Source organism: Felis catus, chromosome B3, assembly GCF_018350175.1.
Source record: "Felis catus isolate Fca126 chromosome B3, F.catus_Fca126_mat1.0, whole genome shotgun sequence".
Taxonomy (NCBI): Eukaryota; Metazoa; Chordata; class Mammalia; order Carnivora; family Felidae; genus Felis; species Felis catus.
In genome coordinates, this window is record NC_058373.1 from 5,209,953 (window position 1) to 5,228,342 (window position 18,390).

At 50.8% G+C, this 18,390-nt stretch overlaps 1 protein-coding gene across 14 annotated transcripts in view; it reads left to right on the top strand.

Moving 5' to 3' along the window:
* The window catches only part of CRTC3 (CREB regulated transcription coactivator 3), a 156,198-nt gene that overhangs the window by 83,934 nt on the left and 53,874 nt on the right, over nt 1-18,390 (top strand). For 13 of the 14 annotated variants that reach the window (XR_006598817.1, XR_006598819.1, XR_006598815.1 and 10 more), the window contains exons 11-15: nt 3,064-3,362; nt 10,095-10,295; nt 10,379-10,459; nt 12,636-12,735; nt 13,169-14,063. Coding sequence is in view for 1 of the 14 variants with exons in the window: in XM_023254890.2 (XP_023110658.2) it covers nt 3,064-3,362; nt 10,095-10,295; nt 10,379-10,459; nt 12,636-12,735; nt 13,169-13,377 (890 nt within the window). In the remaining 13 variants the exon portion in view is untranslated. Of the gene's footprint in view, nt 1-3,063; nt 3,363-10,094; nt 10,296-10,378; nt 10,460-12,635; nt 12,736-13,168; nt 16,596-18,390 lie in introns of those variants that run through there. The other variant, XM_023254890.2, reaches the window with a different exon arrangement.

Here is an 18,390-nt window from a genome sequence, read left to right on the forward strand (position 1 = left end):
GCCATCAGCCCAGAGCCTGACGCGGGGCTGGAACTCCCGGACCACGAGATCGTGACCTGGCTGAAGTCGGACGCTTAACCGACTGCGCCACCCAGGCGCCCCTGTGACTCTTAATCAACGTATGCTGGTGGTTTATAATTACGGCTCTCTCTCTAGATCCCTCTAATTTCCCATGGGATTTCAAAAGAGAATACTTTGAATTTTATTTTATTTATTATTATTATTATTTTAATGTTTATTTTTGAGAGTGAGAGCGTGAGCTGGAAAGGGGCAGAGAGAGTGGGGAACAGAGAACTCAAGTGGCCTCTGCTGACAACAGAGAGCCCCACACGGGGCTTGAACTCGTGAACCGTGAGATCATGACCTGAGCCAAAGTCGGACGCTCCACCCAGGTGCCGCAGAGAATATTACGAATTTTAGAAAATTTGTAAGGGATACGATAAAAATATTTTACACTAAATAGATAAATATATTAAATAGAAATCTACCACAGTTTAAAATTATTGGTTCAAATTATTGGTCCAAATCAGAGGTGCCTAAAGATGCAGCATATGGCTATATTAAAATGTTGCCATGGCGGGCGGGCGGGGGGCGGGGGGCGCCTCAGTGGTTCAGTCGATTGAGCCTCTGACTCCGGCTCAGGTCATGATCTCACAGTTCGTGAGTTCGAGCCCCACGTCGGGCTCCCTGCTGTCAGCGCAGAGCCCGCTTCAGATCCTCTGTCCCCCTCTGTCTGTGCCCCTCCCCCGCTTTCTGTCTGTCTCTCCCAAAATAAATAAATTCTTAAAAAAAGGGATTAAAAAAAATGTTGCCATAATGAGACTTGGGTCACTGTACAAGTTTGAGGGCCCGCAGCTCAGATCCTATGTTGGAACACGACTGAATTTACTTGAACCTCCACAGACGCTCTTGTCCATGCCTGAGGCAGGTATTGACCCCGTACTCCCAGTGGCGCGGTCCACCCCTCTCGCTGTAAGGGTTCCCAAGAACTGTGGTGTGGACCGTTCACCCTCTGGAAGGGCTCCCCAGTGACTGTGGTGTGGACCGTTCCCTCTGGAAGGGCTCCCCAGTGACGGTCCACCGGTGGGAAAGGGCCTGCTGGTTCACGCAGGTCAGAATTCACCACTCACAGGAGAGAAGTCCCCTTTAGCTTGGGCAGCTGGAAGCTTCTCTAATGCTCGTAGCAGTGCAGCCATTGCACCACAGAATTTTAGAGTTGATTTCAGAGATTATTACCTTTATTTACTTACTTAGATCATTTCATTATGTTGCTGCTCTACTTTCATGTGCTTGCTGAATTCTGGAGGTACAAGGGCATCCAAGGTCACCTAAACAAAGCAGCATCAGCACTCAGCTCTGTGGGGTCTTGGGGCAGCCAGGGCAGCCCTTGGCACTCTGCTTCAGCTGCAAGTCCCGTGTTCACCACCATCCTCTGTTTTCCTCAAAAAAGTATTATTTTGTCCAGAACATGGTCAGACCCGATATCAAGTATTTATATAATTTCTAGGTACTCCTTAAAATGCGTGCATACAAGGCTGTACGCGTTTTTTTAAACATCTTTGCGCTTTCCCTCTGAATGAGTGGATTTGTTTTTTAACCTCAGTTCACACCTTTAGCCCTGATTCTTGAGCCAGCTGGATCTCTGGTCTTTCCATGGAGACTTGCACTGTGCAACAGCTACGGAGGGTTTATCAGAGACGTCTTCCCTATTTAAAAACTTTTTTCTATGTGTTTATTTTATTCTTGAGAGAGAGAGACAGAGTGTGAGCAGGGGAGAGGCAGAGAGAGAGGGAGACAGAATCTGAAGCAGGCTGCAGGCTCTAAGCTGTCAGCACAGAGCCCAACGTAGGGCTTGAACTCACAGACTGCGAGACCATGACTTGAGCCAAAGTCAGACACCCAACCAACCGAGCCACCCAGGCGCCCCTTCCCTATTTTTTTTAAAGTTTATTTATTTTCAGAGAGAGCATGGGGGAGGGCCAGAGAGAGGGGGGGAGAGAGAGAATCCCAAGCAGGCTCCAAGCTGTCAGGGCAGAGCCCAGATACAGGGCTCGAACTCACGAGCCGTGAGATCATGACCTGAGCTGAAACCAAGAGTCAGACACTTAACCAACTGAGCCACCCAGGTGCCTCTATTAAAAAAAAAAAAAAAAAAAAAAAAAGCATTTTCCAGCAAAGAATGCTTTGTCATTGCTGAATTATAGTAACTTTCATCTAACACCGATTTTTTTTTTATGAACATAAAAGAACACACAGTTCTGCTCACCCCACCTGCCAATACCAGAATGATGGACTGAACTTTGAAACACGGCATTCCCATTTGAGATGCGTGGTGGCATTGTTAAGTCACGGAGCCAGAAAACTCTGTGCCAGGCCCGGCCTCATAGAACTTATGCCCCAGAAGCCTGTGCCGTGGAAATGCCTTTTCCCAAACTCTCTTGCTCGTGCTAAAATTCACTACCCTTCCCCCCAAATGACCCAAAGAACCGGCGAAAACTTCATTTTCCTTGAATTGGAATAGACTGCCCTTAAAGATTTCCGGGGAGCCAGAAAAGCAAAGAGAAAGCAGGAGACACGGGAGGGGGTCCCTTCCTGTGATCCTCTGGGGTGTCCAGGGTATGGACAGGGTCCCCGCCAAGGCAGCGCCCCAGAGCCATGACTCTCAGTGAAGGGATGCTCTCTGAAGGCAGCGCAGGATCCGGGCAGGTGCCTGGGACAGCGCGTCCGGGGGCTCTAAACAGAATGTGTGCGCAGCCCTGGGGTCTTTTGGCCTGGTTGTGGCTGAGCACACACACCCCTGGCCTCTGTCCAGCCCGCCCAGCGGCCGTTTCCACGCTTCCCCGGGAGTACGACTCACTGTCACCCTGCGGCCACCAGCTCTCAGTCCGAGTGCATCCTTTCCCCACCACGGGCACGTCGGCCACCAGTGCGCTTAGGGGAGCCGCCAGGAGCTCCCCACGGGCAGAACCGGCATCGAATACGGAGAGTAGGCAGTGAAGCTTTCTTTCACCTCAGGGACACGAAAGATTGTGGCAAGTGACGTGTGACTCTGTTGTCCCGTAGGCCTCCAGAGCTCTCGGAGCAACCCCTCCATCCAGGCCACGCTCAGCAAGACTGCACTTTCGTCCTCCCCGAACAGCCACCCACAGACACCCGCGCCCAGCGCCTCTGCCCTTCACCCCTCCCTCCGGCTCTTTTCCCTCAGCAACCCGTCTCTCTCCACCACGGCCCTGAGCGGCCCCTCTCGGCGGCGGCAGCCCCCGGTCAGCCCCCTCACGCTGTCCCCCGGCCCCGAAGCGCATCAGGGTTTCAGCAGACAGCTGTCGGCCACCAGCCCGCTGAACCCCTATCCCGCCGCCCAGGTGAGAACAGACTCTCGGCCCGCACGCTGAGGCACGCAGGGCCTGGAGTCGGCCCACCCTCCCGGGCGTAGACCCCCAGGTCTCAAATGCAGTCGGCCCTCTTGCACGGGAGGCGGGAGAGAGCAGAGTGGGAATAGCTCAGCGCTAATCACTCCCTAATGGCACATTTGTTGTGAGGATCACGGTTTCCAAACGCACAGATCGCAGGCACTAACTCACAAAAGCTGGGGTCTGGGGAGAGAGCTGGGGTTTGGGCGTAGAGAACCCAATGCAGATGTGTCTAGGATGGGTCGGGGAGACCAGGTTGGGGTTTTTTTGTTTTGTCGTTTTTAATTTTTTTTTTTCTTTTTCTTTCTTTCTTTCTTTCTTTTTCTTTCTTTCTTTCTTTCTTTCTTTCTTTTTCTTTCTTTCTTTCTTTCTTTCTTTCTTTCTTTCTTTCTTTCTTTCTTTCTTTCTTTCTTTCTCTTTCTTTCTTTCTTTCTTTCTTTCTCTCTTTCTCTCTTTCTCTCTCTTTCTCTCTTTCTCTATTTTATTTTATTATTATTTTTTAAATTTGCATCCAAGTTAGCATGTAGTACAACAGTGACTTCAGGAGTAGATTCCTTGGTGCCCCTTAACCATTTAGCCCATCCCCCCTCCCACAACCCCTCCCGTAACCCTCAGTTTGTTCTCCAGATTTATGAGTCTCTTCTGTTTTGTCCCCCTCCCTGTTTTTATATTATTTTTGTTTCCCCTCCCTTATGTTCATCTGTCTTGTCTCTTAAAGTCCTCGTATGGGTGAAGTCCTATGATATTTGTCTTTCTCTGACTAATTTCACTTAGCGTAATACCCTCCAGTTCCATCCACGTAGTTGCAAATGGCAAGATTTCATTCTTTTCGATTGCTGAGTAATACTCCACTGTGTATGTATGTGTGTGTGTATGTATATATATGTATGTATATACGTACACACACCACATCTTCTTTAGCCATTCATCCATCGATGGACATTTGGGCTCTTTCCATACTTTGGCTATTGTTGATAGTGCTGCTATAAACACGGGGGTGTCTGTACCCCTTTGAAACAGCACACCTGTATCCCTTGGATAAATGCCTAGTGGTACAATTGCTGGGTCGTAGGGTAGTTCTATTTTTAATTTTTTGCGGAACCTCCATACTGTTTTCCAGAGTGGCTGCACCAGCCCGAATTCCCACCAGCAGTGCAAAAGGGATCCTCTTTCTCCGCATCCTCCCCAACATCTGTTGTTGCCTGAGTTGTTCATGTGAGCCATTCTGACAGGTGTGAGGTGGTATCTCATTGTGGTTTTGATTTGTATTTCCCTGATGATGAATCATGTTGAGCATTTTTTCATGTGTCGATTGACCATCTGGATGTCTTCTTTGGAGAAGTGTCTATTCTTGTCTTTTGCCCATTTCTTCACTGGATTATTTGTTTTTTGGGTGTTCAGTTTGATAAGTTCTTTGTAGATTTTGGGTACTAACCCTTTATCTGATATGTCATTTGCAAATATCTTCTCCCATTCCGTCGGTTGCCTTTTAGTTTTGCTGATTGTTTCCTTCGCTGTGCAGAAGCTTTTTATTTTGATGAGGTCCCAGTAGTTCATTTTTGCTTTTGTTTCCCTGGCCTCCGGAGACATGTTGAGTAAGAAGTTGCTGCGGCCAAGATCAAAGAGGTTTTTTCCTGCTTTCTCCTCGAGGATTTTGATGGCTTCCCGTCTTACGTTTAGGTCTTTCATCCATTTTGAGTTTATTTTGTGTCTGGTGTAAGAAAGTGGTCCAGGTTCAGTTTTCTTCATGTTGCTGTCCAGTTTGCCCAGCACCACTTGCTGAAGAGACTGGCTTTATTCCGTTGGATATTCTTTCCTGCTTTGTCAAAGATTAGTTGGCCATATGTTTGTGGGTCCATTTCTGGGTTCTCTGTTCTGTTCCACAGATCTGAGTGTCTTTTGTTTTGTTTTGTTTTTAATTTTTTTTAACATTTATTCTTTTTTTTTTTTTTTTTTTTTTTTTTGAGAAAGACCGAACACGAGCAGGGGAGGGGCAGAGAGAGAGGGAGACACAGAATCTGAAGCGGGCTCCAGGCTCTGAGCTGTGTCAGCACAGAGCCCGACATGGGGCTCGAACTCACAAACCGTGAGATCATGACCTGAGCAGCTGAAGCTGGATGCTTAACCAACTGAGCCATCCAGGCTCTCCCAGGTTGGGGTTTTAAAATTGGTATGAAAAATGACCAGTAACTGATGCTGTAGGTATTTTAAGCCACAGAGGAAAGCCAAAGAAGACATTTAATACCTTCCTGGAGCTTTGATACTGGATTAGACCTCTTCCCTAATTACACCTACAGATTGGAGAATTAGTACTTTTATTGTTCATGAAGTAACAGGTATATAGTAAAGATGAGATCTCTGTAAAAGGCCCCAAAGAAATCTGTCTCGAAGGAGGCACATTTAGGGGCGCCTGGGTGGCTCAGTCAGTCGGGTGTCCGACTCCAGCTCAGGTCACGATCTCACTGTTCGTGATTTCAAGCCCCGTATTGGGCTCTGTGCGGACAGCTCGGAGCCTGGAGCCCGCTTCGGATTCTGCGTCTCTCTCTCTCTGCCCCTCCCCCACTCACACTCTGTCTCTCAAAAATGAATAAATGTTAAAAAAAAATTTAGAAAGGCACATTTTGAAGTCACAAGTCTGTTACGAGAGTTTAGATGCCAAAATGTCATATGTTGACTTGTTGGCTTTGTTTGTATGTACGTATGTATGTATGTATGTATGTATGTATGTATGTATTTATTTTACTTTGTTTTTATTCTAAGCTCTCAGGGAAGTTCTTACCATAATCACCAATGACTATATTTTCAACCTATGGCTCACTCCCTGGATACATTGTGACATCATTTACTGCCCACCTCACCATAAGTGAGTCATGTTGAGCAAGGAGGGGTTAACAGAACCAGTTACTACTCACTCTTACATGAGTCATCCCTTTGGGGAGAGGGAGAGAGGGTATTTCATAATTGTTTTTTTAATGGTTCTGTTTATGTTATTGCATTGCCTTTAATTTTCAAGATCATTTTATAGGATATAAAAAAAACACTCTTACTCTCTTAACTACATTTTAAGGAGACTGTAGAGGAGAGAGCCTCCTGTTTTGGATGTTTTCCTTTGTGGTGTGCTTAATATTTTGATTTTTTAAAAATTAGTGTTATCCATGCACATGGTTTAAAAAGTCAGATAGTTCTAAAGGGCTAGTTGGGAAATAACAGTTGTCTTCCCCTCCCTGACTGACCACGTTTCTTACTCCCTAGAGATGGTTCCTTCCAACCACTGTAACTTTTTTTTCACGTTTATTTATTATTGAGAGACAGAGACAGAGCGTGAGCAGGGGAGGGGCAGAGAGAGAAGGAGACACGGAATCCCAAGCAGGCGCCAGGCTCCGAGCTGTCAGCACAGAGCCTGATGCGGGGCTCGAACCCACGAACCCACGAACCGTAAGATCATGACCCGAGCCCAAGTCGGATGCTTAACCGACTGAGCCACCCAGGCGCCCCTCCTTCCAACCTTTTTAGCTGATGTCTTTGGTATAACCATGTTATTTCATGCTTGTTTCATTCTGGACTTCTCGTGTTAGGTTCTATCTGATGACATTCTCCCATGGAGGATTAGGATATAGCTCTCTCCCCAAACCCCACGCACCCACACACGTATTTCCTACCCACCCTCCTCACACCCTGTGCTGTATTGTAATTTTGATGAGAGCAATATTCAGTGTTTAGTGCTTTCACAGTTATAATAGAGCAGTCAAGGGGCGCCTGGGTGGCTCAGTCGGTTAAGCGTCCGACTTGGGCTCATGTCATGATCTCACGGTCTGTGAGTTTGAGCCCCGCGTCGGGCTCTGTGCTGACAGCTCAGAGCCTGGAGTCTGCTTCGGGTTCTGTGTCTCCCTCTCTCTCTGCCCCTCCCATGCTCATGCTCTGTCTCTCTGTGTCTCAAAAATAAATAAACACTTAAAAAAAAAAAAAAAAGAAAGAACAAAATGAACATTTTTTTCTTCACCCGGGAGTTAATAAATGTCTTACTTTTTTGTTAGTCTGGTTTTCTGTGTACGTATTATTTATCCCATCCCGGCTCTTGGGGCCTGGCTAGATCTCCTCTCAGTACTTTGAAACACAAGCCCTCCAGTAGCTCCCCAAGAAAGAGCACATGTGGTGCTGACATGACTTAAATATGTCCTTAAACGTGACAGGTAGAATACCCGTCATTGAACACATAATTGGTTAGATATAGAATTGAAATCTGAAATAATTTTCTCTTAACATTTTGAAGATACTAATTCATTGCCTTTTGGTTTCTAGAGTTGCAAGTGAGAAATCCAGTGCTATCCTGAGTCTTAACACTTCAAACGAAATCTCCTTTTTTTCCCGCCGGGGGCTTGTAGGATTTTCTTTTTGTCCCCCAGGGTTCTGAAACTTGACGATCATGTGGCTTGACATGAATCTGGATGTTTGGTGGGTTTCCTCAACCTGGAAACTCTTATCATCCTTCATTTCTGGGAAATCCTCCTTAATTATTTCTTGGATGATTTCCTCCCTTTGATGTCCCTGTTCTCTCTTTCTAGAACTCCTGTTGTGTGAATGTTGGGCCTCCCATCCTTTCCCTCTCACGCCCCGATTTTTCTCTCTCCTCGTCTTCTCACCCTGCTCTCTGGGAGAACTGCTCGACTTTATCTGCCTGCTATTATGCCAAGTTTTCATCTCTGCTCTCATACTTTTATTATCTTACTTTACTTTAAGTTTAGTTATTTATTTTAAGGGCGAGGGAGGGAGAAAAAGGTCCAAGGAGGGCTCTGCACTGTCAGTGCGGAGCCCGTCATGGGGCTCCAGCTCACGAACTGTGAGATCATGACCTGAGCCGAAATCAGGAGCCAGACGCTGAACCGACTGAGCCCCCCAGGAGTCCCTGCTCTTGTACTTTGAAATTGCCAAGAATTCTTGTTTGTTCTCCGATTGTTCCTCTTTACAGCATCATACTCCTCCCGTGGACGCAATAGCAGTTTTTCACCCCTCTGAGGTTTTCAGTGGTAATTTTTGTTCGAGTTTCTTGTATTTTTTTTGTAATAGAAATCCTCCAAGTTGCCTAAAAGTAGAGAATATAGTGTCCTGAATCCTTCTATACTCATCCTCCAGCCTCAACAATCATCGGTGTTTGTGTAATTCTGTTTCAGCCACATCCCTACTTTGAAAAAAATGTATGCAGAGATACCTATCACAAATATTTTATTACACGTGTTTAATAGATGAGGGTTTTTTTATACCCTAAACAGCATAATGGTAATTTTGTTTTTCATGACTACTCCTTGCGGCAGATTTCTCCAAGTTTCTTTCCTTTGTATGTCTGCCTTAGTCTCTCACTTCCCTTCAGATGGTTTCCTCACAGACTTGTGGTCCTTGGCCCTCTGCTCATCTTTTTTTTGTTTTTTTTTAATATTTATTTTTGAGAGCGAGAGAGCAGGGGAGGGGCAGAGAGAGAAAGGGAGAGAGAGAATCCAAAGCAGGCCCCGCGCTGTCAGCATAGGGTCTGACGTGGGGCTGGAACTCACAGACTATGAGATCGTGACCTGGGCTGAAGTCGGACACTTAACCGACTGAGCCAGCCGGGCGCCCCTCTGCTCCTCTTTAAGAACAGGACACAGAAATACTGATTGGAAGCCCTGTGTAGATGGGTGGGCTTGGTGAGTATGGTCTTCACTGTAGACTGATCTAGCTTGGCCATTTACGTGGGGGATCCCTGGTGTCGTGTAAGTTTCAGGATGTTCTCTCGGGCTGGCCAGATCCCCAGAGGACGCTGGCATACGTCCAGCATCCCGTCTTCCGAGACCCAAGCTGGGGAAGAAAGGGGGAAGCCTCAAGATGCAGTAGTGAGCTCTCTTGAACCCTGTGTTTTCAGTAGAGCGCCTCACCTCCTGGGCTCTGCTGTGCCTTGCGGTCCCTCAGCCGGGTTCCAGAGCGCTGTCCACCGCCCCCCCCCCCACCCAGTCTCCCCACAGGCCAGGGCTAAGCCCACCCTTGCCTTGCACAAACTGAGGGGATCCTTCTGGATCTTCACCCCTGCTTCCTGTTGTCCCCCAGCCTGCCACAGGGACCCTGTGATGGAAATCCGGCTGCCTCTTGGTTGGTCCCCACTGCCTCTGGTCTTTCTCAGCTCTGCTAAGCCAGTGCCTGTGCGTCCATCCACTTTTCGTTCTCTGAATTTTGCTGCCACTTTCTTCCCTCCCGTTTTCTTCGTCCCTGTGTTGTTTATTATTCTGGTGTTATTTCTTTTTAAAGTGTTAATTCATTACTGTTTCCTGTTGTTCAGTGTTGTGCTAGTGTTTTTAGTAGAGTTTGGGGAGGCAGCAGAGATAAGTTATTTTTTTTTTCCCCATCTTAAACCAGAAGTTATGGCTTTAAAAAAACAAACATGATTTTCACTGAGGATGCTGGTTAAATTAGCAGGTGTTTGGTTCTGTTTTGTCTTTTTTTTTTTTTTTTTTTAAGACACGAGAAATTGTCATTGAATGGGAACTGTTTTGTGGGGAAGTGAGACTTAAGGTCACTTTGAAGGAGCAGAAGTGGGAGCCTAGCACAGAGGGCCCAGGGGAAGAAGAAGTTGGGCTTTTCTCTCGCTTTGACGGCTCCTAATCTGAAAGGATTTACCCCTAGAACTGCCAACCAAAGCTAATTAGTGGCTTTGTTTTACAGATGGTGTCCTCGGATCGAAGCCCGCTCTCCTTCCTGCCCACAGACGCTCAAACCCAGGTGTCCCCGCCGCCCCCTTACCCCACCCCCCAGGATCTCCCCCAGCCCCTCCTGCAGCAGCCCCATGCCCAGGAGCCCCCCGCTCAGCAGCCGCAGGTGGCCTCATCCCTGCCTCCTTCTGGCTTCCAGCTCCTCTCCGCCCAGGTGGGTCCTGAACACCGGTCGGGAGGGAACACTTAGTTTACCCCGAGGTCCAAGCTAAACGTTCCCTTCCTTATTCCAATAAGGGTTCACCTGTGACCAACTTCTTCCCGGATGTGAGCTTTGACCAGCAGTCCATGAGGCCAGGCCCGGCCTTTCCTCAACAGGTGAGTGATCACCCAGGCGTGCCTCTTCCTTCGACCAGGAACCACACTGTTGAGCCTGTTCAGGGTGTAGACTGAGCTCCCTCGGCCATTTCCCTGGGGAGTCTCTGGCATCCTGGATTAGGTGCTCCACTGCCCTGGGTTCAGGTGTGTTCAGTGGCCGAGGGGGCCTGGAATCTCCCCTAGCCCTCAGGTGCTGGTGCCAGCTGCCTTGTTTAGTGGCCGGCCTCTGCAGAAGCGGGTGGGAGACGTCTGGTGACGGTCTAGGCACGGACTTGTAGCATGGCTTATGGCAGAAGGGACCACCACGGTCCACTGATCTATCCTGCTGAGGAGACTGAGACACAGGAGGGTCTCAGGTGGGACCAAAAAGATATTTTCTTTTCTTTTTTTTTCTTTTTTAAATTTAAAAGAAAGTTTATTTACATATTTTTGAGAGAGAGCATGAGTGGGGGAGGGGCAGAGAGAAAGAGAGGGAGACAGAGAATCCCAAGCAGGCTCCATGCTCTCAGGGCAGAGTCCACTGAGGGGCTCGAACCCACGAGTTGTGAAATCATGACCTGAGATGAAACCAAGAGTTGGAGGCTTAACTGACTGAGCCACCCAGGTTCCCCTCTTCTTTTTTTTCTGTACGGACTTTTTTTAAATGTTTATTTATTACTGAGAGAGAGACAAAGCATCAGCATGGGAGGGGCAGAGAGAGGGGGGGGACACAGAATCCGAAGCGGGCTCCAGGCTCTGAGCTGTTAGCACGGAGCCCGGCACGGGGCTCGAACTCACAAACTGCAAGATCGTGACCTGAGCCGAAGTCGGATGCTTAACTGACTGAGCCACCCAGGCACCCCTTCTTTTTTTTTTTTTTAAACATCTTTATTTTTGAAAGAGGGGGGAAGGTACATACATGCGTATGCAAGTGGGGGAAGGTGCAGAGAAAGAGGGAGAGAGAGAATCCCAAGCAGGCTCCATGCTGTCAGCACAGAGCCCGATGTGGGGTTCGATCCCATGAACCATAAGATCGTGACCTGAGCCAAAATCAAGAGTCAGACGCTCAACCGACTGAGCCACCCAGGAGCCCCCCCTAAGATATTTTCATTCAACCACTTCCTTTTGCTTTTTAGGTTCTCCCTAACGATCACTTAAAATATATCTAGATTTTATAGTGTTAAGTGTGGATTGGGCTTAGGATGGGTTAAGAAGAGAAGGGTTTCAGATCTTTTTTTTTTTTCTAAGATTTTTACAATGTTTTTTATTTGAGAGAGAGAGCGTGAGCACGTGCGAGTAGGGGAGGGGCAGAAAGAGGAAGAGAGAGAATCCCAAGCAGGCTCCCTGCTGTCAGCGCAGAGCCCGACAAAGACAAAGACATGGGCTCCATCCCAACAAACCATGAGATCATGATCTGAGCGCAAACCCGGAGTCGGATGCTTAACTGGCAGAGCCATCCAGGCACCCTTACGGGTCTTGATAACAATTACAACAGTAAAATAAATAAATAACAGATGTTTCCCGAGTGGGCCATGGTAAAGACTCATGGCATAAACCAGTAGTCCCTGCCTTCTCATTTTCTGAAGAAGCCGGTTTAGTTTATGAGTCAGAGAGTCTCCCTGAAAAATGATAGGAATGCATACTTTTGAAAGATTTTTAAAAAATAGTTTGGAATATGCATTTCTGGAAAGGCACCGGAGACCGTGTCCAGTTCTGACCAGTCCTCACCGAGGCTTTCTCATGGAGAGGGACCTGCCTAAGGTTCCTTCACCTGAGAAGGAAAGGATATCACCTCCTCATTTTTCTAGAAATCAAAGGAGGAAAGAGTCCACTGGTCACGTCACTTCCTTGGTGACATCTGGAACCTTTGAAGGGCTCCCACGGACGGTGTGTCCAAAGGCCTTGGTGTGGCTGGGGGGAGAAGGTGTGAGACCAGAGCTGCTGCAGAGACCATGACTGTTGATGTCTCCTAATGGCTTAGTGGGCCCGGCCGTGTGTGAATGGGGACGAGCCATCCACACTGTGGGCCTCAGGGACCCCCTCCTCCACCCGAGCACCTGCTTGCCTGAGAGGAATATTCTGTGTGGGATCCTAGAGAGAAGGGACCCTAAGACGGTCTTGCTCTGGGAGCACCTTGCATTATTCTCTCCTTGGAAGCAGAGGTCATTCCTTACAGTGTAACCTTGGATGCTTCCAGGTGCCCCTGGTGGAACAAGGTCCGCGAGAACAGGACGCGTTTCACTTGAGACCAAACCTGTATTCCAACTGCGGGAATTTCCCAAACACCATCCTGACAGGTGAGCGTGGGCCAGCCCTCAGCCTCCTTACCGTGTTCGTTTCGTTGTGCCTTCACACACACCGTCGTAAGATAGGATACGCGACATCAGACGAGGCCAAAAATTAAGGTCTCCGGTGCAGCGTTGCCTTTTTGAAACGCAGGTGCCCGGCCCCAGAGACACTGAGCCAGTGGGGAAAGGGCCTGGTGCTCCAAGCCTTTTCCGAACTAGTTAGTTTGAAGTTCAAAGGGAGAAAAGCCTGCAAAAATGAGAGGGTCGTGGAACTGATGGAAAAGCGCGTGGATTCTAGAGCCGCCTGGACGCCTGGGAGTGGGTGGGACACAGGCAGTCACTGTCACGGTGGGGAGGACGACAGGGACGGCCTCTGAGGGGATAGCCTCCATTGTGTGTGCCCCTTAACCCGCCCTGTTTTCCCCCTTGCTGCTCCCTCCAGAGGACTCGAGTACCAGCCTGTTCAAAGACCTCAGCAGTGCGCTGGCGGGCATGCCCGAGGCCAGCCTGCACACGGACACTCCATTTCCTCTGGAAGAAGAGCTCCACATCGAACCCCTGAGCCTGGACGGACTCAACATGCTAAGTGACTCCAGCATGGGCCTGCTCGACCCCTCTGTTGAAGAGACGTTTCGGGCTGACCGACTGTGAACAGAACAGACCAGGACCAGAATTCTTTTCTGAAGGCGCCGAAATAGGACGGCACGGAATGGAGCCAGCTACCCCCCCCCCCCCCCCCCCCCGCCCACCGGGCTTGAGTCATCTCGGGCCTCTGACACGGCAGGAGCCAACGCCATGACTCCTGGCTTTGCGACGAGGTCCCGTCTCCTACGCCGTGGCTTATTCTAGACCAGAGAGCCATGCACGGCCTCACCGGCCTACGGCGAGGGTTATGCTCCGCAGGCCGGCTGACCTGACCGGGAGCCTCCCAACGACTCGGTCATCACCGTGCCCGGTGCGTCTTTTTCTCGGCCCTCTAGTCGGTCCATGTGTACAAGCAGAAAAGAACCCTGTGATGGGGGCGGCAGTCGCCTGGTGCTGTGCCCAGAACCACTGATGTCAGTCAACACTGAAGATCGGGCCCGGAGCGGAGGCGGTTGGGGGCCACGGGCCTCCGGGAGCTGGCTCAGCCACGAGCAACGGTACCACAGCACCGCGAGGCCGCCTCTGCCCTCGTGCTTCCGGCCGGGCACCCGCCAGCTGGTGGCGGGCGGTCCCGGGGCACGGCAGACGGCCGTGATCTCGGAGATGCCTTAATTCCAATATGAAGAATTCTTCCCACGATTTCAAGCACAGACCCGAGTTTCGCAAACTGAATGCTCATTTGTCTTCTCCAAGTATGTAATCTCCTTTCTGCTGCTTTGGGACACCTCTTCCTGTGGACGAGGGGGGAAAGGGAGGACTATTTTATTCAGTCACTGAAAACAAACAAAAGTCCCCTGGTAACGGATGAGCCCGAAAAGAGGAAAGTGCTTCCTCTTGACGGCTGGGGCGGAAAGCACGGAGGGCAAGACACACGATGTCTTCCAGATGAGCTCCAGACAGGTGCCGGCCTCCCCCTCTGCAGTCGGCTGGGAGGGGGTGGCGGGAGGTCTGAGCAGCAAGGTGGGGGGTGGGGGGGTTTCTCTGTGCCATGGGAGTGTGAATGTAACCCTGCTAGGCTGATAGGCTGTAAGCTCCCCGAGTGCAGGGACCGTGCCTTATTCATTATCAGACCCCTAGTTCCTAACAAGTGCCAGCACTCAGTAGGTGCTCATAACTGTGCATTGAATGCATGAACGGACGAACGGAGGAATGAATGAATCTGCCTCACTACGAGGCAGTCTAATCTTTCGCGTACCCCCATTCCCTGCCAAACCTCAAGGCTTTAGCTTTTTTTTTTTTTGGAACACTTGTGCGTGTTCAGCATGCACTTTAATATGCTTTTAACACTAGGTGACCAAATTCACGATGAGACAGGGCACCCCGATCTCCTCGAGGGTGTGCACCACAGCAGGTAGGTGGAAGCTGTCTTCTGAGCGCCACCGGAACGGCACCGAGCAAACTGGGGCCTCCCAGGCACTGGGACCCCGGGGATCCCGGCCAGGCCCCGACCTCCAAAGATCTTTTTCCTTTCAGATCCGTGTTGTGCTCTAAATTGCTTTCAAAAAAGACCATCATTCTTTGAGATCGAAGAAACAGTCTGCAGTAAAAGGAAGGCCTAAATCATGAAGCTATCGTTGGCCATTAGTACTTTAGCATAAAGTAGTGTTAGCGGATTTCCACCACTGCCGGCCTTCTGACCTAACCCCTGGCCACACGCCTGACGGGTGGGTTTGAAGAGCACCTCTGGGGATGGGCCTGGGCAATGGGGCAGAATGTGGGCATGGCAGGAGGGGCTAGGGAGGAGAGGAGCACTGAAGGAAAGCTGGAAGGCGCTGGAACTTTTGCCGGGACAGCCACGGCCTTTTCCAGAGACACCGGCAGAGTCGCTGAAGGTTGCTGGACCGCCCCCACCCACAGCAGCAAGACCGCCCTGTGCCCCACGACGAGAGGAGTCCGTAATGGGATCCTGGGCTGTTAACCTCTGCAGACCTCTTTCCATTTCTGTCTCCAGAGGGATCACATCACCTGCAGTCTTACAAATAACCCTGATGGCACAGCTGCCTCTGTGGGGCCCGAGTCCCCCGCTTCACGTTAGCCCCAAATCTCTGCCGTTGAATTAGGAAATCCACCCAGGGTCCTTGCCTGAGCTCCAAGCCCCATTCCCAGTTAAAACTTTCATACTGAGGATCTCGGGAGGGGGTGACTCTTTGTTAAAGCACAAGCCTTTTCCCTGTGATGCTACGCCATTCCCCAGCGTGCGGAAGAAGCCGGCTCCGTGCTGCCTGCCCTGTGCCACAGGCCCCGGGAAATCTGACCTGGCCTCTCAGACGGGGATCGGGGATCGGTGCCCCTGTTAGGAGTTTGGTTTTGTTTTTTTTTTTTAGGTACCAGCATAACCCACTCTTTGCACAGTGCCTTACCCGTGGGGCCGGGGGCCCAGCCCTCTGTCTGCACAGCAGTCCTGCCTGTATAGCGTGATGCCTGGGACCCTCGTGGTGCAGACCCGCCGTCCCTAGGGCATTCTCCCTGGGACTGGTGCAGAGGCTCCCAGGAAAAGTGACTTGTCTGGGGGAGTGTAATGACGACAATGAGGTTTAGCACTGAATTAAATTTGTCCTTAGGTCCACCAGCCCATTCTTTTCCCGTGAAAAGGTGTTGGGCATTATACGACCCACTTTGCTTAGCCAGTGTCAAGGACACCCGCGGACGGGTGTCCCTCCGACCTCCAGCGCGTAAGCCTACGCTCATCGCTGCCTTTGCAACAAACCAGGCGAGGCCCTCGGCATCTGAAGTGGCTGCATACATCAGAATAAACTATCTTCCGATATTTAGTCTTGTTACAAGAAACCGATGGCTGTACTATTCTCATTTATTAGCAGTTAAACAATATAGAACTAAAAACCTATCTGTGTTCCATTTTTTTCCTCATTTCCATACAGTTGTGGTTTTTAGGACACACGGTGTTAGGAGAAACATTTTTTGATCACGTCAAGACCACCGTAAATTCTCCTTTGTCCCATCTCACTTCTCCTGTGTGCCGGCCCACGTGCGCATTCGAAGACCTTTCCAGCTCTGACTCCCGTCGGCTCTGTCATGCACAGAGGGTTCCGTTGCTTGGCGAAGGAGCCCTCACAGCAACTAATCAGACTTTCTGCCAGTGTCCTAACTCCCAGGTCCCTTGTTAAACAATATTTAAAGATTGGAATTTGTATAAAGTAGCTTCCAAGTTTTATAATACGTCGTTTTACATCTTTCGTAATTAAAAGCAGTACAATAAGGTTGTATCTGCGCTCGGTGTTTTCCTTCAGCCTCGGGCGACGTGAACTTGGGGACGCGCCGCCTTCGCAGCTAGGCCTGTCGCTGGGCTTCCGGGTCCTTGGCTCGGCGGGTCCTGCGTGGGCCCCGCTTGTCATGTGTTCCTAACACGCGCTCTTGCCCCTGTGCCCGGGAGAGTGGGGCCTGAAATTGGGCACGTGGTTCCTCTGAAGCCGTGGGTACCAAGGGCAGAGGGTGGCCTGGCAGCGCCCCTTCCAGACCCCTGCTCCGGCCCTCACCTAAGACCCCTCCCCTTTGGAGGTTCAGGCCACTGATGCTCCTTCCCCCGGTGTCCTGCTGTCACGTTCCGCCCCCACCCCCAGCACTCCCCTCCTCGCCAAGAGCCTGGGCTCTGTTTTCTGCCCGGCCCTGTCCCCTCCACTTTCCAGCAGGTTTCCAGGCCAGTTCACCCCCATGCCCCCTACCCCAGCCATGCCTCCTTCAGACCCATCTCCTCAGCCACGTCCAGGGCTCGTCACAAAGGTGACTCTGCCGAAGGCTTACTCAGAAATCCCGTCTATGGCCCGACTTCCCGGGCCACCATGTCTGCTCTGGTCCGCACACACCCTGTCCTTTGACCCCACTGAGAATTCTCTCCCTTGACCCTTCTTTCGGCCTCGCGGGCCTCTCCTGGCTTTCCTCCCTTCCCTGAGCGGTGGCCTCCGTGACAGGGTCGCAGCCCTCCTCCGGCTCTGATCCTCGGCCTTTCCCTGCTGGGATCCCCACGGGAGAAGACCAGCAACCCCACTCTGTCCCCTAAGCCGATCCTCTCCTGCCTCTCAGGAGTGTTCCGGACCTCCCCTCTCCAGACGCCCAGACATTCAGGCCCCTGGGGGCAGCTCCCTCAGCGCCCCACCTGCCGTCCATCCCTCCGCCTTTCCCAAATTACCCCAAGTCTCTGTCCCTCCCCGGTACCTTCCCCCGCCACCTTACCTAGTTCTCGCTTGCCACACGGTGGCTGATCTGCTCTTCCTGCGGTAACGTCCCGCCGCCCCAGACCTCATCCCTCTCCAGACTCTTCTTCCTGTACATATGTGCCTTGTCTCCTCCTCACTAACAACAAACAGAAGGAAACAACCCTTCCCCAACCTGGCTTCTCCTTGGACCTCACCTTGTCTGCTCTCCCTCCTGGAAGAGTTGATCATGCTCTACTCATACCCTTCTCTTGACCCGGCTGCAAACCCCTCTGCCCAACACCCGGTCCCAGCCCCTCTCGCCTGTCCAGTCCCTCTCCTGACCTTTAAGCCCTGTGGCCACTCGCTTCCCCCCCAAACCCTCTCTTTGGTTCTTGATCACTCAGGTCACATGTCCATTTCCTCCGTGTATCCTCCTCCCTGGCCATCTTTTCCGCTTCAGATCAGCGGTCCCCAGGCCACCTGTCCAGTGCTCCAAGTAGACCCCCACACGCAGCCCCCTACCCCACCCACCTGTTCGCTCAGGTTCACCTGCACCCCACCCCATGCCGCCAGCTGCCTTCGTCCTTCGTGGATCTGTGTGCACCAGCGAGCACCCATAATCACCCTCGGACATCCACCTTCTCCGCGGGAGTCTAGACTGCCAGGACAGGGGCCACGCTTGCTCACTAAAGTCCCCTTCTCCGGGCCTGGCATGTAGCAGGTGCTCAGGAAATACTCTCAAACTCCTGTATGCTCCCTCTGAGACCACGGTCTCCACCCTGACAGTAAAGCTGGATGCAAGCCGTCCTGCACGCCCCTCCCCTTCACTTGTCAGACCCAGCCCCCGAGTCCCAGGGCCATCTCAGCC